General features: G+C 44.4%; 1 protein-coding gene across 2 annotated transcripts; it reads right to left on the bottom strand.

The window, feature by feature from the left end:
• Nucleotides 1–51: 51 nt before the first annotated feature.
• Nucleotides 52–25805, bottom strand: LOC101174954 (nectin-4). 2 transcript variants are annotated; one of them, XM_011487769.3, is made up of 11 exons: nt 25178–25805; nt 18920–19111; nt 16947–17114; nt 15249–15527; nt 14980–15097; nt 8113–8267; nt 5998–6145; nt 5706–5781; nt 5387–5446; nt 1291–1437; nt 52–1156 (listed from the first exon to the last, which is right to left on the bottom strand). In XM_011487769.3, exons 1-11 carry the CDS (start codon nt 25290–25292, stop codon nt 866–868), a joined length of 1749 nt encoding a protein of 582 aa, XP_011486071.1. In that variant the 5' UTR covers nt 25293–25805; the 3' UTR covers nt 52–865. The 2 variants fall into 2 exon arrangements, with proteins under 2 accessions (XP_011486071.1, XP_004080130.2); XM_004080082.4 differs by lacking the exon at nt 5387–5446.
• Between the last annotated feature and the right edge of the window lie 502 nt (nt 25806–26307).

Raw genomic sequence — 26307 nt, forward strand, 5'->3', positions numbered from 1 at the left:
TAACTGAATACCGACTCCACACAACATTTCACAAAAAAATAATACTTCATATTTGGCAAAAATAAAAATCCTAAATTTATTACTGGTGTCACAGTGCTCCACATCTGAGAGCTCCAAACAACCTCACCATTATTTAACATAGGAACATAAAAAAACTCCCTAAATACATTAGATAACACCTTTTTTTCCTGGGCAAGTTTGACGTTTTGCAGATAGTTTTGAGCGCAAAATTACGTATTTCCGCCTGTATGGTTGGGGTGTGGGTAAGTGGGTGACCCCACCTGGTGAAAACATATGACCTGACAAAATATGTAACACAAAAATATTATTAAAAAAGGAAAACAAAGCTTTCACAAAATAACAATACACAAAGCAGAAGTTTCTGACAGTTTCAGTGCTTCTGCTGAGAAACAGGGGCCTGGATGGAGGGGAGGAATGTCTCTTCCAGGTGTGGCCAGAGGTTACAAACCAGAAAAGTTCAGGATCAGACGCCAAACCTACACGCAAGTGTTCCAATCAGCATTTCTGATGTACCCACTTTCCCACAGTCTGTGACTCCTCCCACCGCGGCTGATTTCCTGCTGGATGAATCCCCTGAGTGCTTTCAGTATCACCTCCCGGCGTGTGCGACACGTTCACCCGTCAGCTGATCAGAGCTTCCAACAAAACATGGGAAACCCTTCCAATGAACACTGCTGTGGAAGTCTTTTTTTTACACTAGAACTGCACAATTTACAAGAAACGAAACATCGCAGTCAGAGTCCAGACTTATAAAGGTCAATGCTCCGGTCAACACTGAGGTGCTAACCCATCTGGGGGGGTCTCAGGGGTGTGTGGACCATCCAAAGACGGGGCGTGTCCTCCTCTATGAGCTGTGAGCGTCAGACACGTGGAAACTGTTGGTCACACTGTCCTGGTCGTCAGGATGCTCTTGGCTGGCCGGACCCCCCAGGCCCTCATCAACGTCCTCCTCATCCACAATACGCGTGTAGTCGTAGCTCATCGGAGGGTTCTGGAGGTTTTGCAGGACGCTGCCCTGTCGTGATCCTGCATCCGATGGGATAACGGCGCCGCCGTTCAGATGCCTGAAGCCATCAGGTGGAGGTCCCACAGTATAGGTGGGTGGGATGTGAGGATGGTAGTAATGGGCCTTTTGCTGCAATGAAACGAAGCAAACCCCGCTCACACATGGTCTAGTTTTCACAGGAAAGCTTGAGATCTAGCATTCCTCGGCCGCGTGAAGTCAAGCACGGGCATGCCCGAACAACAAGTCAAACGTGATGCACTTACCGCGTGAACCGAGCTTCTCACATATTCTTCCACTCGGCACATGCTCTCATCTCTGTGCACATAGCGCTCCCCTCTGGGGATGGCCGGCCTGCCCAAGGAGTCAAACGCAGAGATGGTGGACATGCTTTCACGGCAACGGGCCTGCCCCTGCACCCACAAGAACGCACACAGGCAACTGTTAGCCCAGTTATATGTTTCTTCTTTCCCTTTAAAGACCGCGTTTCTACAGCAAAGGTGACTCTGAGGAAGTTAACAGATGTTTGGTTGTTTATGTTCATCTGTCCTGTACTGGGATGATGGACGACACCCAGAACATTCAGGAATCCTACTTTAAACCAGAGAAACAACTTTTCCTGTTTCACAAAAGCTTCAGATTCAGTAGAACAATACTGCCAGCTGATAAAAGAGCTCAGTGGCCTTGTGGTAGAGTGACCGCCCTGTGACAGGAAGGTCGTAAGTTCAAATCCAGGCCGAGTCATGGTCATGGTCATCAATCCAATCCCTTCAGCATGATGGGGTTGGATTGGGGGGGTTAAACCCCTGCTCTCCCAGGGGAGGAGTCAGATGTCACACATCTAGAAAATGGGACATTTGACTCAAAAAAACGTTGCATTGTGGTCTATCTTGGCCAATCTTGTGAGCATCAATGCATACTAGTTTCTCAAAGGGAGAAATTTCCAGGGCATTGAAATTTGGAACCGTACAGTTGGACCCCCCCCCTCCCCAAAATAAAAAACACAAACACCATAGAGAGTGCACTAAGTAGGGAGATAATGATTTTGGTTAAATGACTGATTTGGTTAAATATCACATGAAAAAAAAAATGCATTTTTAAACCATCCAACTTATGAGCACACAGTAGATTCACTAATAGTCTTTGTGAAATGATCGTGTTTATTGGGTTTTAAACTTCGTAAAATCAGTGACATCATATCTGCCATTGAAAAATGGGTCTGAATTTTTGTAACCCTTGTGCTATCCTAGGCACTTTACCATTGGGAGTTGGGTCATCTAGACCCACTAGACAGTGCTCTGAACCTTTTTTCTTCAATGATTTGTGATCTTCACTGGTGTCCATGGATTACATGAAATCTTTCCACCTTTATCCACCTTTGTCATGGTAGGGAGAACACCTCAATGGAAGGGGGGGGGTCATAGGATAGCACAAGGGTTAAACACTTGATAGTCCAGCACTAGATAGTTTTTTAGTAGATGGCGATTAGGGAGGGAATTCGGACGGAGCTATCGGCTTCCTTATATCTGTGCTCAGCGGTGGAAAAGAAAAAAAAACAATCTTATGGCAGATTGAAGTGTTTAATGAATCAAATAAATCAATTTATACATTTGACCAATCGGATGGATGCCTTCATGTTGTTGAACAATGGGATGGAGCCTTGACTTTTTAAATTTAACTTATAAAAACATTTAAGGAAGATCTGAGTGAGTTTACTCTCAGAATGGTGACCGTTTAGGCCAGGGGGGCTCAAACGTTTTTGGCGTGCAAGCTACTTTTGAGGTGACAAGCCTCCAAAGATGACAACTTCCAAAGTATTTCTAGAATACAAGGCTAGACTAAGCGTCTAGACTAGAATTATGCACCAAAGTCCCTTTATTCAATTTCAACTTTTACTATGTCTTTAGTCAGAAATACTATGTTTATGTTCTAATAACTCAAAAACTACACGGTAAAAGTACACAAATCTTTGTGAGGAGATATCTTTGTCATGTGAATGAACAGATAATGGTATTATTTAGAGAACAGAAAGCAGCAACAATCACGTTTCATGCTCTGCTGCAAACCGTGTTATTGGGGGGGCGGGTTGACATTTCACTTCTGAGCCAACGGCAGCCCCTGCTCCGTGGGCGCATGCTTGAGGACACTGGACAGCCGGCCCGCGGGCCCATTTGACCCGGCCCCCTGAACAATACCAGAGAGAGACTCATGGAAGCATGGAAAACAGAATCCCTGATACCGTTTCCTCACGTCAATAAAGCTTTCCCATAAAGATTTCCCCATTGTGGGAAAAATAAACGTATGTAATCTTTATTTGTATTGAAATGTGAGCGAGGCTGAACATTTTGCTACTCCAACCTCACTCACAGTCATAGGACGTGAAGCCGTGCGGGGCGGGGCATATTAGAGCATGACACTTAAATAAGATAAAATCAATCAATCAAAATCAGTCCTGACTTTTTATGTAAAGAACCCAGAGAGGGTTTTATGTTTTTAACTGATTTCATAAAGAGTCTTATTATATATTTGCTGATTATTTTAATTTTTCTTTTTTTTTTTGGTGAAGAACCCAGAGAGGATTATTTGAATTCAGATTGGGTTATTAATATTTGGGTATATGAGGCCTTTAGTTTACATTTAGGCCCCCCTCCGACTGACTACCATTTCTGTTTCAAACTGACCCTGGCCCCCGACCAGAGGATGGAAACGTCATGTGGCCCTCGCTGGAAAAATGTTGGGGACCCCTGGTGTAAATATTAGCATGTGTGCAGATTTGAAAAAAATCACAACCATGCAGCAGGTTGTGTTTTTTATAGTGACATATTTGTTTGTAGGAAAGTTTTAAATGTCGTTTCATCTGCTGTACCTTTAACAAAAACACTCAAACCACGACCTGGGGCTTATTTTGATGAGTTTTTTTCTTTTTTAAGTCGGACCAAAGTGAAAAACGCCACGGTCTTTGACTCTATCTGCTAAACCGTGTGTCATTGTTTACCACCTTTCACAATATAGCGGCACTCTTCGCATACATCAATTAAAATTAATTTTATTTCTAAGGCACCTCTCATGAAAATAGAACAGCTCAAGGTGCTGTACATAAAAACAAACAAGAACGCAAAAACACTAATCCCCACTCATGCAATAGAATAATAAAATAAGCCCCTCATGATAAAATACACAAACACGAGTTAAAGAGAAATTAATATAAAAAGAAGAGAGAACCCAGAAGGCGCCGTCGGCCGAGGACTCAGCATCTAAGCAACACAACTCATCCCCAGCACCTCACGTCCCACAGCCCCCCTGGACCCGGGGCTTGGGGGACCCGGCACAAGAGATGCCAGAAGACAAGCAGGGCCAAAGCTCTGGGAGCCCGAACACAAACACCCCAGCCGAGGGTAAGAAAACACTCATGAAAAGTCTAAAATGTAGAAGTGATAAATAGAAAGTTAAAATATAAAACTAATTAAGTAATTAAAATAAGTTAATGCATAAAAAAGACCAAAAGACCTGGAATATTAATTGGAAGAAGCTAAGACCGAAAAAGGGACAACTGGACTAAAAAGCATTAAACAAATAAATATGTGATAAAATATAAAAGTGAAATTTTAGATCCCACATATGAGATCTAATTAATTCAATTCAGTTCAATTTTAATTGTAAAGCCCAAATTCACCTCTACAGTCGTCTCGATCGGCTTCGTATCGGTAATTGAAAAAGTAAAACCTAAAATCATAAGGATGATGAATACATAGAGTTCAATTGGAAAATACTAAAATGAACTAACAAACTGACTAAACTAAACTAGACATCCCTGCCCTTAGACCCCCCCCCCCCCCCCTTAATTAAAAGCTAAATTAAATAGAAGTGTCTTTAGTTTGTTTTTAAAAGCCTCCACAGTGGATGAGGCCCTCACATCCTCAGGCAGGCTGTTCCACAGACGTTTCTAGGCGAGGCCTCGCCGTGGTTTTTTGTCCTGACCTTCAGCAGGCCCACGCCTGAGGACCTGCGGGCTTCATAAAGCGGAAACAAGTCTGATATAAAAGATGGACCAAGACCGTGAACACTCTCATAAACTGCTATAAGAATCTTAAAATGAAGCTGATGGGACACCAGGCTAGCGTAGCGTCTCTAGAACTCATTGGGTCATGCTATGTACCCAACAGCACAAACCGTTGTCTAGTCACTAGTAAGGAAGAGGAACCCCCCCAAAGGAAGAAGCCAAGTAACATTCAGCAAATGAGGGAAGCACGACATTCTGAGTTAAATCATCGCCGCTCAGAACTTAGCCCTCTGGCATCTGGACAGTAAAGCCTCAGCCCCCCAGGACCCCAGGCCCGCATGCAAGATGGTTTCTAGACTGACCGCGAGGGAACCCTGGCTCTGCCTCAGGACTCCCGACACTTTCAGGGGGAATTCTTCAACCTGCAGCCCAAAAACACACTGTCTTGTTTTATCTGTCTATTTTAAACGCTCGTCTTTGTTTTTTCATTTGTGTTTGAAATAAAGAAAATTGAACAAAAGAAGATACTAATACACACCCAAATAATTCCCCCCAAAATCTCAGGAGAGAACACAGAGTTTATTTTACAAAACAGCTGACTACACATTTAGTTCTCATATATGAAGCATATACAAAGAATATTTGTGATTGATATTCGATAAGATGGGCTTTAGACATTACCGGTCCTCTGGAGTCCGGGGTGACACAACTTATTCTCCGAACAGACGCCTGTCTGGTCAGAGTTGTTACTTCTTCTCTGCAAAAATCAGAATTTAAAAGGAAAAAAATGCATTATAACATGATTATCCTCTTCATTTTCCGTTTTATATCTTTATTTAACATGCTTCTTTACCAAACCCCCTCATTTATTTGTATTCCTATGTAATCTGTGCGGTTTAATCTGCCCTGTGAGGATTAGATCACCTTCCATTTGAGTTAATCTCATCTTAATTTTGCTCAGAACATTTCTTACGTCTTCACTTTCAGCTCCTTCTTGAGTTTCCTGTTCTTGCGCTTGTGGTAACATGAGACGGAGATGACGAGGATGACCATCAACAGCAGGATTCCAGACACCACCGCCACGATGAGAATCAACGAGCTTTCAGTCAGAAGAGGAGGTTCTGCAGCAACAGATGGATGGATGGAAGCATGAATTTAACATCTGTGTCCAACAGCGAGGGATCATGGGGATGCAACTCCCAGCTCCCATGATAGCTCACAAGGACGTGTGACCATCTTACAAATGAGAAAGGATTCAGAAAAAATGGCGGGCGGTGGCGGAACAGCAGCAGCGAGACAAGATGAGAGTTCAGGACCAACCGCTGATCTGGACTCACAACTACTGAGGACTTAATATTGACCTAAAAGAAGACAATAGTCAACTCAAAGCTGATCTGAAAATGAAGGATGCCTCTCTGTCCAAGCTCATGCTGTTAGCCTCACTTAGCGGGGGGCTCCAGAACACTGCACAATGGGACCCTTCAACAACCGGCCCACAACCTTCCCCATGGATGAAGAAGTGGTTGTCCGGTTGTCCTGAAGGAGTTCTGGTGACTCAAAAGCTGCCACTCCGACTCCCTCTGCTACAATCACAGCGGTACGGACTCAACCCGGACCTGGGATCATCTAGCAGTTTTCCTCGCTCTGCGGATGGAGGCTACGTATGCTGCAACCCGGCTCATGTCCAGAGAAGGACTGGACCCCCCCAACCTCCTCCTGGTCAGTAACACCAACATATTCCACACAGATGTCCGCTATCGCTCCAGGGGTCCTCCTGCCATGCCGCCATCGCAGACAGGCCAGCAACTGCAAAAGGAGCCCACTGCCGCCACCGGCAGAGATGATGGAGACCAAACCTTTCAGTTCTTTACCTCCACCTGAGTCTCCCCCTTTCCCTGTTCTCCCCAACATTGACAATAATTGGGGACTCCATAATTAAGAACGTCCACTCCGTTAACACAGTAACTTATTGTTTCCCCAGAGCTACTGTTGTTCTGGAGAAAGTCTCCGAGTTCATTTGCTCTTTTCCTTTTTCCAGTTAAGGCCGTACGATTTGTGTATAGATGTATCACCAATGAACCACGTTAAAACCACAGAAGAAGCACGAATAAACCTCGCAAAGAACACGTAACCCAACGTAGAACATGAACCGTGTGATTATTGCGTACTATGCAGTGTCCTCATTTGGAAGTGGTCATGAGAATCAAAAAGGACATCATCCTTTCCCTTTTCTGGGATCTGCCTTCTGACGTACATACTGTTGATCGAAAGGCGGGAACACCCTGGACACTCTCTCAGGGCAGATGGATCCAGATCACCCCGCCGGGTCCCGAGAGGCGAGCCGGCGGCCGGACAGAGACCCGCCGCGGGAGTTCCAGCCTGCTCGGCCTTCTGAACTTTATGATAGTTTTCTTATTTTCTTCAGGCCATAATAAAAACGGATCCCCTGACTTTAGTCTGGCTTTTTATTTTTACCCTCTCTGGCTAATGCGGGACAGCAAGCCTTCAAACTCGGTCAGAAAGAGAACACAAATGCGGAGAACACACTGAAATGATTTCTTATTCCATTTGTTCTCTTTTATGATGTATAATGTAATGTAAAAAAAACTCCAAAAATGTGACAGAAAATAACCTCTGAATGATGTCATGAATCCAGACGTGATCTCCGATTCTTTTGCGGAGCATAAAATAAACCAACCTGACCTCTAAACGTGACCCGTGTCCTCTAGGCAGTGACTGGAAACGAGGCATAAAGGCAGAGCCTCCATGAAGTCATGAGGCTAAAATCGTTCAACATTATCTTCTCTCACACGCGTCTGTAGCATGAAGTGTATGAAGAGTTTTTTGAACAAGGGTTGAGCATTTGCTGCGAGTCGAAAAGGAGGCGTGAATGTGACACGTGTGAGCGCAGCATCACGCCAGGCTTGGTGGATTTGTTCAGAAGCGTTGCTCATTTCTCCCATAAGTCCCACTTCCATAGGATTTTATTCTTCTTTATTACGCATTTTTTGGCTGCTCCGACTTATACTCTGAAGCGACTCATAGTGCGAAGAGCACAGTATGTTAAGAAACAGGGAAAAAACTTTACCTTTCAAAGTAACCTCCACCTGAGCCTTTGCCTCCCCCACTGTGTTTGCCGCCGTACACTGGTATGTGCCTTCATGCATGGAGGACATGGGCTCCACAAACTCAAGTCTTCCATCAGGATGTGGCTTTGCACCCATTGGCAGCTGTCCACCCATTCTGCAGGTAGAGAAAACACATGCAGCGCTTGCTTAACAGCGGCAACAGCAAAGATTCTGCTGGAATAAAACACCTGGATGTATAACCATTCTGTCCTTTTTTCACAGAACTTTTCCCATCTAAAGACAATTTTCTGCAACTTCTCACTACCATTCTTTTATAGAGCAGAGATTGTTGCACTGCTCTGTGAGACACACAAAAACATGGTCTTTAAAGAAAAAAGGTACAAGACTAATAGATCCATGTATTTGTTGGTGCTGTACCATTGGCCACAGTGACAAACCACAAATTACAGTCAGTAATTGGTAAATAATTTGATCACTGACAAAAGTGGGAAGGTTTCCATTCAGAAGAGAAGCACAAAGTGAGATGGAGCACGAACATGGAGAGGAAGCTGCTAGACCGCCAGAAGTAACAGAAATGCCCGCTGCAATGATTTTTTCTTCTGGAAAACAGTAAGAAAGAAGCAAAAGTTAGCTCTTGTTTAGCTTTTTTAATCAAATTGTAAACACAGCCATTCAAAAATATATGCTGTGCTTAATCAAGACCATATGTCATCAACATGTAGACGCCTTTCAGACCTCCCCACTCAAAACGCTCGCGTTCTGACGTCTCTACACAAGTTTTAAAGTCAATTTTCCGACTCTACATACCTAAACGGGCGGCCACTTAACTCGCATCAAAGGTTAAAATAGTTGAACTTTGACCAGTCAGGTACTCGGATTTGGTAGTGACGTATGGACGGAGTCCTTTTCAAAACACAAAGTGTCAACCGTTTGAAAATTGATCACGGAGGAGAAATCCATTTCAGCGGTTTGTGTCCAGCTGGAATTCTACAAAACCAAGTCTTTCATTTATCGAGCTGTGAAAGCAGAGGCCTGGAGGGAAATTCACCAGATTTGTTCCGCCTCCACATTTCCAGCTGTGAGTACGCGCGTTAGTATCGACAGCGACAGTCCGGTGTGAACACTGAATGCTTAAAGTGCATTAAAAAAAAAACACGTTTAGCATTTTCTTGAACACGCTTTAAATGTCCGCTGTGTCGGTGACGGGTGTGATTTTTGTTCAGTTTATTTCTGGGCTCCTTCTGTTGGACTGTACGCCGTGAGCAAGAATTCCAAGTCACTTGAACTCCTCAGTGATGAGCAGCAGGTGCGCACCTGGTGGTTCTCATAAGAGCACCATGTGCACAACCAGAGAGACTTCCAGAAGGGGGGAGCAGAGCCAGAATGGGAGAGGGAACCCGGACGGGGGTCACCCGCCTCCTGGAGCCATGCCCGATTGGGAGCAGCTTGATCATTCCTGGAGAACACTGGAGGATTTGGGAGCGATCCACCTTCCAGATCTGTGCCAAACCAGGAGGCGTGAGGACCGGACGGCCTGTCCCCCGGCGTTGTGACAGCCAAAGTGAGGACGGGCCGCCAGCCGAGGACTGCAGGCTGGAGGGGATCCGCGTTGGTACGGAGAGTACTCCTTTGAGAGTACAGAACCGTGAAAGAGGGAGTGGCCTGAATTGGCAGAGGGGTGTGGTCATGAGACACCCCTCTTCAAACTAAGTACCCCTTTCTTGACCTTCCTGATATCGACTGCTATACAAAGCCTTGTTTAACAGCTTCTAGAAGGAGGTTATGTTCAGAATTCCAGGGCCTGTTTCATGGGGTTTTTTGTGTGCATGGTTCTATGGCTTTCATTCTATAGCTTTTCCCTTTTTTCCCCTTCTTTCATGATTTGTTTTTACTAAGAACTCTGGTTCTTTTTAATGGACCTAAGACTCCTCATGTTGGACTCCAACTGTCAGGGGTCGTGGTTGCCCTCGCACACCTGCCTGAGGATCGGGTCACACGCACCTGTTCTGTATCCAATCAGACAACCTTTATTAGTCCATCACGCCCTCCAGCCGTTGTCGGTTCATCTGCTCCTCTATGCAAGAATTCACCGATCGCTGCTGAAGCCAAGCTAAGTCAAGCTAAGCTAAGCCAAGCCAAGTCAAGTCAACTGCAGTCTCATTTAACCCGGCCAAGCCTAGCCATGTGAAGATCTTCTGGAGTCTTCTCCTCCACGCCATCAACGTCCCCCAGGAAGTTCACTCTGGATCTACAGCCCTCCTACCTGTTCACCTCCTCACCAGACCAACCACCTACGAACATTGCCATCCAGTCTTTCATCTCTACGTTTTATTAAACTGCACTGCATCAAACTGAATCCCCGTCTGCTTTTGGGTCCAGCTAGCTCAATTTTTTTTTTTTTTTTATTTACCAAGGCTGTGTCCCACCAAGGTGGGGTAGCCTAGACAAGGCACACAATTTTAGCTCCCTCTGTCTCTTCCCCAAACCCTCCTCCTTCAGTGCGTGAGTGCGTGTGTGCTAGCTCAATACCCGACTCCAATTGTGGAGTTGAAGCTGTTATTTGCCCTGCTGATCTGAACTGTAGTAGTGGGGGCCAGCAGACCAATTGCCCTCCTTGTGATATGTCCTTTGACCTGTCTGCACGTTGCTCTTTCAGTTTCCCAGTCACCAGAGCTGCACAAACACAACAGAGTCATTGAAACGAGCCCATCAGGAAAGACAAACTGCTGTTTTTGCATATCTATCACACTCAGCAGTTATCTTTCACGAGTTCGTCCGTGCTGCATTTGCTTTTGGCTTGCTCTGCTTTCACGCTTCCTGTTCTCTTCTGGTGAAACCGCCTCATTTGTCTGCTGTGGGCACAAGCCGCAACACGACACCGTGACGCGCGCCATTACTTCATCATCTGCTGACAACAGGTTGAGCCACTGCTGCTGCAGCGCACGCCACCGCCTGCTCACAGGCGTGAGTGAAAACGAAGGAACAGCAGATTCAGAGAGCCGCTTTAGCTCGTAGTCAAAGCGTAACCGGTAAACATTACACTCTAGGAGTGTTGCTGTCATGACTAAGTACAACTAATACCATCATCACCAGCTTGACAAAAACAAAACAACATGCTGTATATTTATTCTTCCTTCCTGTATATTCTTGTCATTTCAGACAAATCTGCTGTTTTGCAGAGAAAGTGGGGAAAACTCAAACAAAGATGGAGTTTCATCAAGGCTGTGGTTGGGCTGAACTACTGCATCTGACAGAAATCATCCCTTTGGTGTTTTGGAGACAGAAAATGACAAAGACATCACGCCCATTGACCGGAGTAGGTACCATAACCGTTCGACCTGGAACTTCCGTTCGGGGTCCTTTGACTAATATTGACGTCACATTATGTGATTGGCTGTCCGTTGGTCCAATGAAGTGTCAGACAGTGATTGGTCTGGACAAATTACGATACTACCATAGAAGAAAATATTATGAAGTCTGTTGTAAACAAACGTCCCTTTATTATTGTTATGATTATTATTGAATGCATGTTTGCTTCTAGTCTTTTTAATCCGTGCGCCCAGTGCTTTACTATTGGCAGAATGGACCCGGAAGGACAACATTTTGCCGTGTTAACAACATTTTCAGCCACGGCTGAACTCAAACTGGAATAACAAGCGGAATGTGGCAACATGTCTTTATTTACAAAGAATATTGTCAGACACAATTTATGAGGGAAAATATCTGTAGGTTACAAAAGGGAACGTGAAATGGAAATTTGTAGAGCCCGAGCAGATCTCCACGCTACGTAGTTTGTCCAAGTGGGGTTACCGTAGTGTGACGTTACCTTCAGTCTAAAGGACCCCGAACGCAAGTTCCAGGCCGAACGGTTTTGGTAGCTACACCGGATGTGAGAACTGGACCCCTCCCCCCTGGCGTTCCAAACAGGAAGTTCAAATGATCCGACTTTTTGTTCAAGTAGAATTTACTGAACAGAAGTTAACAACCAGATAATAATCGTTAATGTAAAAACAAAAAGTTGGGTAAAGCAAATACGAGGATGGGATTAAACAATTTATCTTATATTATTATATCATACATGATTATACTTAAGTGTTATTTAAAATCATAAATGAAATATCCCCCGGAAAAACTCAAAATTTTTCTTTCAGAAGAAATCAGCTCTTTCAGAAAAAACTTAACATGGGTCAAATTTAGCCAAAGTTTATTTATTTTGACTTTTTAACTTTTTTTCCCAAATTCATTTATTTATTTATTTTATTTTCATTATTTTGTTTTGTTTTTTTGCATTTTATTTATTTTTCATTATTTGAACTTTATTTTTTCTTCAATTTTTTTTTTTTTACCATTATTTTACTTTTTTGGGGGGGCTGTAGTTAATTGCTGCCAACCAAAATGAACATATTTCAAAATATTAGAGAATTGTCGTACGTTTTGTTAAAATGCACTACAGAAATTTGCTTCCTATAATCACATATTTACTTGTTTTGCAGAGGAATATGGAACAAAAATGTTTCCCCAGCGACCAGAACAAGCACTGTTTCAAGCTAAAACATTGGCTGAGGAACAAGTACGTCGTACAAAGTTCAGCATGAATTCATGTTTTTGTGTAATGACAGCCTTCTTTTGTCATTTTGTAAAAGAAAAAAAGATTTCCAGTAATAAAAAGGAAACCCGAGTCACTCCATGAAAAGACAAGCTCGGCTGGCCTGATGTGCAAAAACAACAAGATGAGCTCTAGAGATTGAGTGTCAAAATAAACAAATAGCTTCTTTTTGTTTCCGGGTTTGGTCTTTTGATAAAACAGTGTTGACATTTGTGTTTACATATTGGCTTTTCTGCCTCTAAAGGTCATCCATTTGTGTCACGATCAGGGAAACGGACCAATCAGGGGGTCGACTCCTTCGGTCTGTGAAAGCTCGCCTCACCTCTGGTGTGAACACGACAAGCAAAACAGCCTCTTGGGGGTATTGCAAACGAACCCTGGGGTGGTTTTGACTGCTTTCAGGTTAGAATAGCCCCTCAGACTGGAACTACATTGATCCAACGGCACTCATTTGGTGGCAGCGCTGACCATCATGAAAAAAGCACGCAGAAGAAAAACCAGCAAATCCCACTGATACCTGTTCTATGATGTGATAACAGGCTCCTACACTTCCCCATTACTTCCTGTTTACCTAAAACCAGTTTAAAGCTGTTGGTCTGTCTTGGCAGGCCCACAGTTTTGTCAAAAACAGTCGTGACATTTAACAAACGAGGGCTAAATTCGCTTTTTGTTTTTAATTCAAGGAGTCAGCCAGAAGAGCTTAGGCATGAGTCCCAACTGCCCTAACAGGTGGGAATGGGGGGTCTGTAAGTTAAAAGGTCAAAACTGTAAAGGCTACAGAGGTCCAAACAAAATCTCAAGGTCATAGACCATTCAATCCGTCCCCCCCAAGTGCTGTTGCATGACATGATAGACGTGCACTCCTGGCGTGCATTTTGACTTTGAAATGAAGATATTAGTGTGGATATCCTACAGGGTCTTAAGTACAACGTGCTCCCCTTACCAACAACAAGTGTGGCGTAAGGTCACCACACGACCAGTACGTCATAAGTGCGTGTAACTTCAATTATCTCTACAAATACTTGGAGACATATAGGCACCCACGACAATGGTACGTTCCATTTTCATGACGTCACTTAAGGTGGCTGTGCGAGTCTAAAGGAAACTGCAAGACTCACTTGCTCTCCCCCCCTTAGGATGCAGCTGCCCCTCTATATGACCCTCCATGGACCCTTACAAGCCAAAAACGCACTGCACTCAAATGGGGCAACCGCCTTACGGGTCAACCGCCATACGGGTCGACCGCCATACGGGTCAACCGAGGTACGGGTCAACCGCCGTGGGGGTCAACCGCCATACGGGTCGACCGCCATACGGGTCAACCGAGGTACGGGTCAACCGCCGTGCGGGTCAACCGCCGTACAGTTCGACCGCCATACGGGTCAACCGAGGTACGGGTCAACCGCCGTACGGGTTGACCGTCTTGCGGGTCAACCGCCGTGTGGGTCAACCGATCTGCAGGTCAACCACCTTACGGGTCGACCGCCGTACATGTGGACCACCTTACGGGTCAACCGCCGTGTGGGTCAACTGATGTGCGGGTCAACCGATGTACGGGTCAACCTCCTTACGGGTCAACCGGCGTACAGGTCAACCGCTGTACAGGTCAACCGCCGTACGGGTAAACCACTTTATGGGTCAACCGCCGTACGGGCCAACACCCTCACGGGTCAACCGACGTAGGGGTCCATGTGGTTTAAGCTGCTTTCACAGAGAACATGAATCACGCTTCAAGGGTGTCCAGCTTCAATGTTAAGTCAGTGTTCAGACCTGATTAGAGACACAAGGTCTGTCTCCCGATCATTGTAAATGAGATTTTCAGTCAATACTTCCATGTAGCGATCAGGCTAACAACCTTTGGCGGTAGCGTCTGGACTCTCGAGTTTATGACCACATTTTTTGACAAGCAAATTTGACACGCATATGCCGTTTGGTTTGAACACACCTATCATCTTTAAACATAAACAGCAGGATGGTCTCTTTGTGAATCTGTAGCTTGATCTACTGTATGACTTACAATCCCTCCAAAACCTTCCAGTGTGTAAGCCTGTGGACTACCGTCAGTGTTTCCTTTCAGACACAAAGCAAAGCAAACCATCAGCAGTTCTTGATATGAGATGAATCCATTGCAATTGATTTTCTAAAAAGGTCAACAGCAGTGTAACGGTAAAGCTAAACGCTCGACATCCAAACAGACAGAAAGAGACGGACAAGCAGTCAGAAAATGCTCCGTTAGAGACAGCGCTGAGAGAGTTTGTACCTGGTCCAGGTGACATTTTGGGGTTTCGGGTTCCCCCCGCTCAAACAATTCAGAGCGACGTTTTTCATTCCAATAAGCCATGAATTGTTGTATCCCGTCACCTCTGCATGTGGAACGACTGGAAGAAGGAACAGAAACATGAGAGCTCTCTTTAGGGAGACGACAACAGACCAGGTGGTGTTTACTAAAAGAAAAGTCCAAGAAATCCGTTATTATGTTTGAATTTAAGGCCCTGGAGGTAAAGGAAAACCTTTCTGAGGAATACTCACAGTGCACCACCAGGTTGTTTTTAATCCTTTTTGGGGCCGAAAAGGCCGGATGCCACACCAGGCAGTCCAGTTTCTCCCCGTTCATGCTCTTCTTTGCGGAAAGGGAAAACTGAATGGAGACCACTCCACCACTGAAGCTGCGATTGTCCGAACTCCCCAGCAGCTCGGTGTCCCAGGAAAGTCGAGGAGCCGGATGTCCGGAAGAGCGGCATGAGGCGGCTTTCTGGGAAGGTTGTCCCTCCACCAGAATGAAGGGATCAAGGGAGGTGATGGGAATGGCTGGAGGAGAATTTCAGATGATTTGAGATTCAGACAGCTGACACTAAAACCATCTCAACTTCATTCTGTCTTATTGTTCGTTTGGTAAACGTGGATTGGAAACAGAGTTCTGCCTCAAGTCGCTGTCAAGATACTAGAGAATGGATTTGGTGACCAATGGGTTTGCCACCAAACCCTACCTTTCTGACAATGGGAAAATGGGCAGGGCTAAGACAGTTGGTGATTGGAGCACGCCCAATTGTTGGCATGTCAGCCTAAAGGCCACGTTCACATTCCAGTGAGCTTTTCATCCCAAACATAAAATAAAATAAAGCTTTTAGGCTCTTAGTGCAGCTGTCAGGGATCTAACCCCAAGGAACAACAGAGACGGAGACTTTCTTGTCAAATGGCAGCTTGAGTCACAGGATGTGAAGACTTTCTGGCTGACAGCAATTTTCCTTTGCCTTAATGTGACTTTAAACTTCTGAATCAACATTTATGTTTGGGCATTCCCAATGGCATATATGAAATGTAATTGTCAGCACAAAGACAGATTTCGACGTCATCACATTCCGGATAATCCTGTCAGAGGAAACAAATTCTGTTTTTCAATGACTTCTGTCTGAAAATGGATGGAAACACAGTTTAAACAAAAATCAAGTCTCAAGGAAGGTTCTCATGGCGTTGTTGTTAAGTTGATTAATGGCATGTAGAATCTTCTTCCTGAAATGTTCCACTAAACAGTTCGAGGAAGAAGACTTTGAATCTACATGCCATAGCTCTACTTGATGACAGCATTCAAATGTAAGAAGGAAAATTACTTCATAAAGACTCACTCCAATGAAAATAGTGTTTTTAACATGTTTTTTTTTTCATTATGAAGAATTCATTTCAAAATTCCATTTCTGACTATTTCTGTATGCAAATTCATCATGAACAGATAAAAAAAAAGATTGTAGGGCGGGGCCAAAGCCTCCAAGCTCCGCCCCTTTCTGATCATTCACCTGCAGACCAACAGATCCATGAACGTCTTTGTTTTCCTGGTCTGAACTGGAATCTGGATCAGAATTGGACGGATGGATAGATCTGATATTTTTTGTTGCACCAATAATGTTATGTTGGGGGTGTAAGCTAGCAGGAGAGAGTGTAAACAAAGGCATGATGGGAAACGTGCGCAGGCTCCCTCTGCGCCAGCAGTCGCGTCCAGAGTTCTAATGAACTCCTGCCGCTCTGCAGAAATCGTTAAAAGAGCTCTTTTGAAGACAGATCAAACGATGATGGGACTGGGACTTTAATAAAATAACTTTCTTGAGTATTTTTTTTCTCTTATCTCTTCTAAAACGTTTAAAAAAGCTTCACCTCTACAATCACTCAGAAACACTTTGTTTCCACCTGTTTTTCTGCACAACTCAACCATAAAACATAAAAAAATGGACTCACTCCAGACTTTCAGAGAAACCTCGGTGTCAAAGTTTCCGTCTGGGAAGGAGACGATGCGGCAGATGTAGATCCCTTCATCGGAGATGTCCGTGGTCATGATGATGAGGGACGAGTTCTGGAGGGGATCCTTGCTTTTGAAGCCAACCCGCTGGGCCCATTTGGGAAAAACTGATGCGAAAGGACAGAGAGATGTGTGAGGAACCTCAGCAGTAAGCAGCCCAGCTGAAAAATACAACCTGTGTTTCACACCCATGTGACTTGATGCAGAATACGCTGCGCTTCCAACAGGAAACAACAGAATTTTCAGTCTCCTGGTCATTTTTGACTTGATTAGAGCTTTAAAAGTTTGTCTTAAGCATAGAAATATGAATGTGATAATAACTGATGTTAACCTTTTGCTGCCTCGTTTTGTTTTTGAGGCCAAAGTCTCTCTTTTCTGTCCCTTCTTTCTCGTTTTCAGAGAAGAAAACAACATTAAGGCCACGGTGTATGACCCGCCCCCTTATGACACGCCTTCCCTGGCTGGCCACCTGTCAACTGCCCCTCACTCCCCGCCTCTGCCACCCCGATCCAAGCTGCATGTAATAAATTAATGCATAAACACTTTTTTCCTAATTGCGGCTTTCGTTTGTTTTTTTTCTCCATAGCAACCATTTTAGTTTTTGGTCTCCTAGGGGTGTCGTACAGGTCTATGTCATTTTTAGATGAATTGGAAAAAATACATTTCAAGATTTCCTTGGCAACAGAGGTTTTTTGTCAACCACGCCCACATTCCTTCTCCATTAATTTCGTATGTCATATTGTTTCATTCAACTTGAGCCAAAAATTCATGAATCAATTAGAGAAACCCCCTCCCCCTTTTGCGAGCTCACCACACTAACGCCGTTAAAAAATGGACACATTTTTTCCACAGGTAGCTTTTCAAGGGTGCTGGCGGAGTCATAGGAAGCGAGAGACCAAAATCCCTAGGAGGAATTTAAACTTGTAGAAGGTACTAAAGGGACTTAAGCTGGCGGCCTGTGTGTGAAATTTAGTAAAAATCGCGCAAACAAAAGTTTTTCTTTTCCCGTGAAAATGGCCAAATTTTTACACTTTTAAAACGGTGGCCTAGACTGCAGCAAAAAAAATAAAAATCAGTAATCGTACAAACAAAAAAAAAGAAACAGCAAAAAAACAGAAACACTGCTGCAAATAAAAGAAACACTGCTGCGAATAAAAAAAAAAAAAGAAACGGATGCACCGCTGTGAGAGAAGGAGAAAAGAAGAACATGACTACGAATTGGAAAACGAATGAGAAAGAAAGTGGGGGCCCGTCAGGGCCTTCAAGGCCTTCTTTGAAGGCCTAAAAAACATCTGAATCATGTGTTAATTATATTTTGTCCATACATACTCATTAAATCATTCCAAATGGTCTGTCCGTTCTCTTTTATTGTGTTTATGATGCTCATGCTGTTTCCAGACAGACGTATTTTCACATTGGAGCATTTAACCAATCACATTTCAGCTGTCCTTTGTTGCCGGGCAGGATAAGGGCAGTCAATATGAGTTCTGCTGACCTCCTAAAAGGTCAGCAAATCACGGTAAAGTGACACATGCCCTTTTGGCTCAGTTGGTGCGGACTTCGAGTGCAGCGGCAAAGGAAAGAGATATCTATGCTGATGATCACGATGTGTTAAACCGCTTGTTTCTGTCCAGATGATGAAGATAAAGATTGTTTTAAAGAAGCCAGCACAGCGATACAGAACAGTTAAGCTATGGAACTTCTTTTTAGGCGTGCGGTTACCCTTTTAATGCACACCCAGCAGCCAATCAGAATCAAGAATTTACCCGGACCATGGTATAAAATGTGTTAATCTGTTGTTCCCTTGAAAGGAACCAGTAAGCAGAAGAAGAGCAATAAATCGTTTCAACAACAGAATTTCTGCACTGAACTGATTCAGGAGGATTTGTGAGAAAGTGCTGGTGTACTCAACCTGTCTGCCCATCGGTTCTGTGTGCCGTGATGATGTTCTCCGGTTGAGCACTGGTGGTCTTCTTCAGCCAGGTGACTTGCACCACACTATTGCCCTGGCCCGGCTGGAACACACAGGGCAGGACGGTCTCCTTCTCCGTCAAAGACTGGATGGACCGGTTTCGAGGAAGATTCACGAAGGTTTGGTGTGAGTCTGCAACCAAAAAAACAGAGGGACTCAGAGCTTACAGGCTGTCAAACCACTGCACACCCCACGCCATAACTGGGTAAAAACGGCAGATCTTCTGTAAAGACCGATCTGAAGGCAGATTTGCATAGTGTTCAACCTGCCAGAGATGCTCAATTTGGTGAGTCAAACCTTTGGCTTAAATGACAAACCAATTCTTAAGTCTGTAAGTCCTCCAACTTATATTTCTAATGAATGTTTTCCATAACAAATTGTCTCCATAGTAACTTGAGTTTCAAGGGTGCTGAGTTCCAGTCTGGACTCTGAAGTCACGTTCACTCCACCCTCACGCGCTCAATCAACCACTGCAAAGTTGAGGTAAACAAAGGTTTATGTGTGTTTCAGGCTTCTGTGTTCAAAACGCTCACATGTGGCTACACACATTTTCAAGACTGTTGTCGTGCTCAATGTACAAAACACACGACCATCAAACGTACGTTAAATATTAAACTATGTCGAACTTTGACCAATCAGGGACTCCGATTTGGTAGTAACGTATGGACAGCGTCCCTTTTAATTCCCTGAAGTGCCAACCGTTTGTAAATTGCTCAGGAAGGAGAAATGAATAATTGTGGTTTGTGTCTGGATGGAAGTATTAACACAAAGGCCGAACCTGAATTCCCCCCCCGACCCGTCAGGATTCTCCTTATTTTTCGCATAAATGTGGATGACCGGCAACTGTTGATGACATCATAGGGTGGTAGTAACGTCCGCATTTGAAGACACTGGTTGTGTACGAATTCCCGCCCTAACCCCTAACTACTAAAATCTATATAGTGCGGCGATATGTAGTGCCCTGAATTTTAAAAGCAATCCGGACGCCACGCTCACTACTTTAAAAAACATTTCTTTAATAGCTAATATGACGTCATCGATTCCATGAAGTTCAAATCTAATTGATATGAGTGTTTTGCAATGCTTATTTATGAATCCACTGTCTTCCGAAGATAAAAAACGTTAATTATTTATTAAAAACATAAATATAAATAGATTTTTTTTGGTAAAAAATTGTTCTGATGTAACGCATTGTTGCCATCTAGTAAGCACCAATGCACGCTGGTTTTTCGCAGAGACTTCTGGGAAATTTCAAGGGAACTGGTTTGTGGAATTGCAGATTCGGACAGCACTAGAAAATGGCAAAAGCCTGATATAGGAGTTAGGGTGGGAATTCGGACATAGCTACTACTTTTTCTATAACTCTGCACTGGGAGGGATAAATGTTGGGGGGGGGGGGTAGGAAGCCGGGGGGGGGGGGGTAGAGAATGAATTCAGATTCGGCTTAAGACTCTTCCAACTGCAGGTAGCAAACATGCGCTAGCAAACAGTAGAAAAACGAAATAAGAAGAGGAAGCCCCGCCCTGCTCATCCAGTGTGAACGCCACGAGCTAAACACGTTCAAGAAGGGGCGTTTAACGTGTTCAAGAACACGTGTCAGAATTTTAAGCTTTAAATATTTAGATTTTCCTACAGAGTCAGAGGAAAATGCTACACCTCGTACTTTTTGCACATTTTCCACGTATGAATGTTGGTCTTTTGTGATCCACGCGTGATCTACGTCATCCATACGTGTTTCCTGCGTTTGTCGATGTGCTCAGACGTCCGTCGAGGGTTTTAGCCCACGGGTCTTTACAGGAATTCGGTTTTGAGCTGTTCAGAATATATGGTCGGTTGAGAATTATGCAGTTTACTTGTATTTTACGTAGTTTACACACAATTATTACGTGAATCTTATACGATGTGTGATTTTTGTGAGACAGACAAATGTGTGTCTTTCCAGGAGCGTTCCATGTTTGTCTAACAGACTTCATGCATAAACCACAGATGTGTAACTTTTAGATCACGTATACGGCGCACAGTTCACGTTCAGATGACATCATTGATGCATGAATCACTGATGAATTACAGATAAACATCACAATAATCACACGGTTCATGTTCTACGTTCTTAGTGTGGTTTATTAGTACTTCTTCCGTGGTTTTAACGTGGTTCGTTGGTGATATTCACTTTCTCACTTTTTCAACATGTATTCCCGTGTGACCAGTTTTCACCCGTGCAATGTGCACAAAACTGTTCAAAGTGGCTGTTTGACGCGACCTTTAGATGAATGATTTTGTGATGGACAGAAAAGAACCACAAAATAACCACCACAAAGACACTCAGAGCAGAACAGGATGTTTACGACAGGAGCTGAGCCCAAAGACAAGATATGTGGCACAACGAGTTGCTCGAGATTGGCTCTTAAATCAAACGTCGAAGAGTTTGACACCATGTCTGGACCAAACAGACAGTCAGAGGGGCCCCAGAAACCAAAAAAAACCCAACTAGTGTCTGCATTTCCAGCTCCACCGCATTGCAGCTTTGTGGCTGCAAACACTAACGGCAGAAACTGCGAGGCCCTTCTGTCTCTCTGCGTGGACGCATGCCGCCGCTCTCTGACAGCACAGATGCGTCTGAGCTGAAGGCCTGTCGACGACCTCACAGGCAGATAAGCTGCTCCTGACTGTTATTAGATTGCCGCTCTTGACATCAGGCTGCAGTTTCTTCTCCGTGACGCGCATTTGTCGCTGCTTTAGTTCACTGGAGAAGTGATCACAGCAAAACCACTTTTCTACGTCTCACTGGAGAAGCTGATCTAGTATGTTTTAGATCGCTGACATTCCTGCTTTCATTTGAACATAACTGTTTCAAACGCATCAAACTATCATTTAGTTACACATATTTAATGATTTTTTTATTTTTTGATGCAGGAAGAGTGTTGAAGAATCCTGACTTTTACACATTTTCACACGAAGTGGCTGCCAATAATTTACCTAACATGACACACCCTGGAATGTTGACGCAACAACTGTCGGCTTTGAGCTTTACTTGAGAAAAGTCAACTTATTTCTGTGATTTAGTTGTTTTTCTTTATTGTTCCAGGTGGATTCTTTCTGTGGGGAGTTTGCATGTCCTCCACGTGCACGTGTGGGTTTTCTCCAGGCACGCCAGCTTCCTCCCACCCTCCAAAAACATGATTCTATATTGTCCCTCATGTGTGCATGTGGTCGTTTGTCTCTGCATGGTTCTTTGATGGACTGTCGAACTGCTCAGGGGAGCCCCGCCTTCACCCAACAGTGGGTGGAATAGAAACCCCACGACCCCATATGGATGGACGGACGGAGGATGGACGGATAGATAGAGTCAGGACCATAAATATTTGGACAGAGAGAGATTCTTTCTAATTTAGTTTCTGTACATTCCCACAGTGAATTTTAAATCAAACAACTCAGATGCCATAGAAGTGCAGACATTCAGCTTTTATTCCATGGGTTGAACAAAAAGATTGCATAAAAATGTGAAAAACTAAAGCATTTTTTAAACACAATCCCTTCATTTCAAGTCAATTGTCATTGGACAATTGACGTCCATGCTATTGCATGGGCAGGTGTGGGCAATTCCCTTGTTATGTCATTATGAGTGAAGGAGTTGATTAGAGGACTTGTGCTGCATTTGGAAGATTTTGCTGTGAACAGACAACATGCCGTCAAAGCAGCTCTCCATGCACGTGAAAGGAGCCATCATTAAGCTGAGAAAACAGAAAAAAACATCCCAGAAATTGCTACAGTATTAGGAGTGGCAAAATCAACAGTGTGGTCCATCCTGAGAAAGAAAGAAAGCACTGGTGAAGTCAGCAACGCAGAAAGACCTGGACGTCCACGGAAGACAACAGTGGTGGATGATGGCAGAATCATTTCCATGGTGAAGAGGAACCCGTTCACAACAGCCAACCAAGTGAACAACACTCTCCAGGAGGTAGGCGGATCAATATCCAAGTCTACCATCAAAAGAAGACTGCATGAAAGTAGATCCAGAGGGAACACTGCAAGATGCAAGCCACTCATAAGCCTCACGAATAGGAAGGCTAGATTGGACTTTGCTAAAAAGCATCTAAGAAAGTTCTGGAAAAACATTCTTTGGACAGATGAAACCAAAATCAACCTCTACCAGAATGATGGTAAGAGAAAAGTATGGAGAAGGCGTGGAGAAGCTCCTGATCCAAAGCACACTACATCATCAGTAAAACACGGTGGAGGCAGTGTGATGGTCTGGGCGTGCATGGCTGCTAGTGGCACTGGGACACTAGTGTTTATTGATGACGTGACACGGGACATAAGCAGCCCAATGAATTCTGAGGTGTTCAGAGACAGACTGTCTGCACAGATGCAGGTGAATGCAGCCAAACTGATTGGACGGCGTTTCATAATACAGATGGACAACGACCCAAAACATACAGCCAAAGCAACTCAGGAGTTTATTAAAGCAAAGAAGTGGAATCTTCTTGAATGGCCAAGTCAGTCACCTGATCTTAACCCAATTGAGCAGCATTTCACTTGTTGAAGACTAAACTTCAGACAGAAAGGCCCACAAACAAACAGCAACTGAAAGCCGCTGCAGTAAAGGCCTGGCAGAGCATTCAGAAGGAGAAAACCCAACATCTGGTGATGTCCATGAGTCCAAGACTTCAGGCTGTCATTGCCAACAAAGGCTTTTCAACCAAATATTAGTAAAGACCATTTAGTTTACAGTTATTTTATTTGTCCAATTACTTACCAGCCCATGAAATAAAGGGATTGTGTTTAAAAATGCTTTAGTTTTTCACATTTTTATGCAATCTTTTTGTTCAACCCATGGAACAAAAGCTGAAAGTCTGCACTTCAATGGCATCTGAGTTGTTTGATTTAAAATTCACTGTGGGAATGTACAGAAACTAAATTAGAAAGAATGTCTCTCTGTCCAAATATTTATGGTCCTTACTATAGACAGATGTAAAGAGCCTAGAGACTACAACACATAAGGATACAGTAAAGGGTCAAGTAGGTGCGTGGTTTGGAGTTTTCCTTTTCCAACCCCCCTTGAACCCCGCCCACCGTACAAGGGGGCTCTTAGTGCTGTCCATGAGATAAGTGTGCGTTCCTTGAGGAAGTGAGACAATCAGGTTGTAGTTTGTGTGGTCGTCCTACAGGCACTGAGACATCAGCATTTGTGCCCGTCAGTAAGGAGCCAGAACTCGTACCTCACTAACGGCTAGAGCGTGGTGTTAGGACGCCGTACAACAGCCTCACCTGTACGTCTTAAGTGGGTGTAACATATATTTGCCCTTAAGAATACTTAACGATACACTTAAGACACGCACGACGATGGTACGTTCCACCTTCACGGCGCTCCTTAAGGTGGTCTTAGAAGCCTCCAGAGAACTGGACCTGCTCTGTCTTTTGAGATGCAGACGCTCCACTATGACCCTCTATGGGCCAGACTCCCCCTCACCCCCACCCCTCACCACACTGTATGGATGCATGTGACCAAGGCTTTACAAAGAGTTCACACCACTTTTTTTAAAAGGTTTTTGATTGTAACAGAGGAGTTTTCGTAGCAGAACTGGGATGTCTGTTATCAGCATGAACAGTAACAACTGCTGACTTGTTTTGTGTTTTACACGGACCTTGGATCTTTCTGCAGCTTGAAGCCTTATGAGGCGTCTTAATGTGTGAGTGACTGGAATGTGATTCATGCATTTTCCATCAGACCTGATGAGTGTGCTGTGCAGACAGATGATGTGTGTTTTTTTCCCATCAAGGTGTGTGAGTCTGTGGCCCGGAACCTAAAGGCTGCTGTGGAATCAGAAAAAGCATTTTCTGGCATCTGCCGTCGTGTTGTTGAGACCTCAGCATGGTAGACGGCTCAAAGGGCTTTACAGTCACACTCACAAACTGATGGCGGCTCCACATGGGCGGGCGGGATCCAATCAGAGGTCGACTGCTTTAACCCAGTGCCATCTAGTGGGGTCCAGATGACCCTACTCCCAACGTTAACGTGCCAAGCCCTCTGCTGATCCCACACAGCCAGAACCACAAATGATCAACAGCAACTTGTTTTTCCAAAACCTCCACCGCCATGTTCCACCCCAGGAAGTGAAGACAACCCGCCTGTTTGAGTGGCGGGACATTTTCACTAAGAAAATGACACAATAATCAGTGTGACAGACCGAGCCTTACCAAAGATGTGTAGGGCCCAGAGACACAGCCAGAGGATGGTCTGCAGAGAGGTCATCCTCCTCCTCGGGAGTAGCTCCAGGTTCACGCAAGCAGAGGGGATTTCAGCAAACATCATCCGTCCAACCCAGAAATGCAGGCGGCACAAGGCGCTCTCATGCCTGGTGCTGCCAGGTCACAAAATTCTTTCCAGAGAGAAGTCCTGCTCCTGCTTTCTCAGGATTTCTATAGTTGGAAGGACATGAGGCTCAGCTCAGCTTGGCTACCCGTTTGGTTTCCACCTGTTTGAGCTCTGTCTCTCCCTCTCTGCTTGACAACCACACACATGTGACAGAAGTCGCCTTTCCGGTTTGGCGAAGCCGACGTGACAGTTATTTTCTCGCCTTTACATGCTCAGTTTGCAGGAGAGGCAGGCCCCAGGAACCTGTTCAAACCACTTTTCCCTGAATCACGACACCGAAACTTAGCGGGCCTCCTCCCTCTGAAGGAAAAGCCTGGCAGCGGCCCTCCCTGAGCCGGACCGGGAGAGGTTCTGCTCCAAAACACCTGAAAAGACTTTGCCTGTCTTTCTTTTTTTTCATGTTTTCTCTGTTTTTCCACATCATTTGACTTTTTCTGAATGAAAATGAAACAGATCTGTGAGTTGGGGAACTTCCAAGCTGCTTCTGATCAGCAGCATTTGAGTGTTGTGGATTCCTCCAGGCCTTTAATCTGCCTCTGCTGCCCCCCTGTGGTGTACGGGAGGCTCTGCTCTGCAAAGCCACCCACGGTTCTGACGCGTTTGAGACCCAAACAGTTAAAAAATGGGGTTTTAAAATGTTCTAGTACCGTTTTTGTACAGAAAATAAAGCTGAAAATCACGTTTCTGAGTATTTCTGTATTCAAATCATGGTAACCAGGAGCAGACGGAAAAAGGCGGTTGGATAAAGCTTTGAGTGACGCAGACTGAAGGCCACAGGTTCCCTCCTCTGCTCCATTCTGATGAACCACTTGACCAGATCCATGGACATCTTCATATTTTTGTTGCAGCTGTAAATTCCGTGTCACATAGCCGCTACGTACATTTAGTGCACATAACACGGATGTAAGCTGGTCATAGCTGAATCTACGTGGAAAAAGTGAGAAAAGTTTTC

Source organism: Oryzias latipes, chromosome 18 (assembly GCF_002234675.1).
Source record: "Oryzias latipes chromosome 18, ASM223467v1".
Classification (NCBI taxonomy): Eukaryota; Metazoa; Chordata; class Actinopteri; order Beloniformes; family Adrianichthyidae; genus Oryzias; species Oryzias latipes.

What these genes read in the sequence shown, in the direction of transcription:
- LOC101174954 (XM_011487769.3), bottom strand. Translation starts at nt 25,292, where the DNA reads ATGATGTTTGCTGAAATCCCCTCTGCTTGCGTGAACCTGGAGCTACTC. An exon ending in CAGAACCGATGGGCAGACAG is followed by an intron (nt 17,115 to 18,919) that starts GTTGAGTACACC and finishes CTTTCGCATCAG; the next exon opens with TTTTTCCCAAATGGGCCCAG. An exon ending in CAAAATGTCACCTGGACCAG is followed by an intron (nt 8,268 to 14,979) that starts GTACAAACTCTC and finishes CTCTACCTGCAG; the next exon opens with AATGGGTGGACAGCTGCCAA.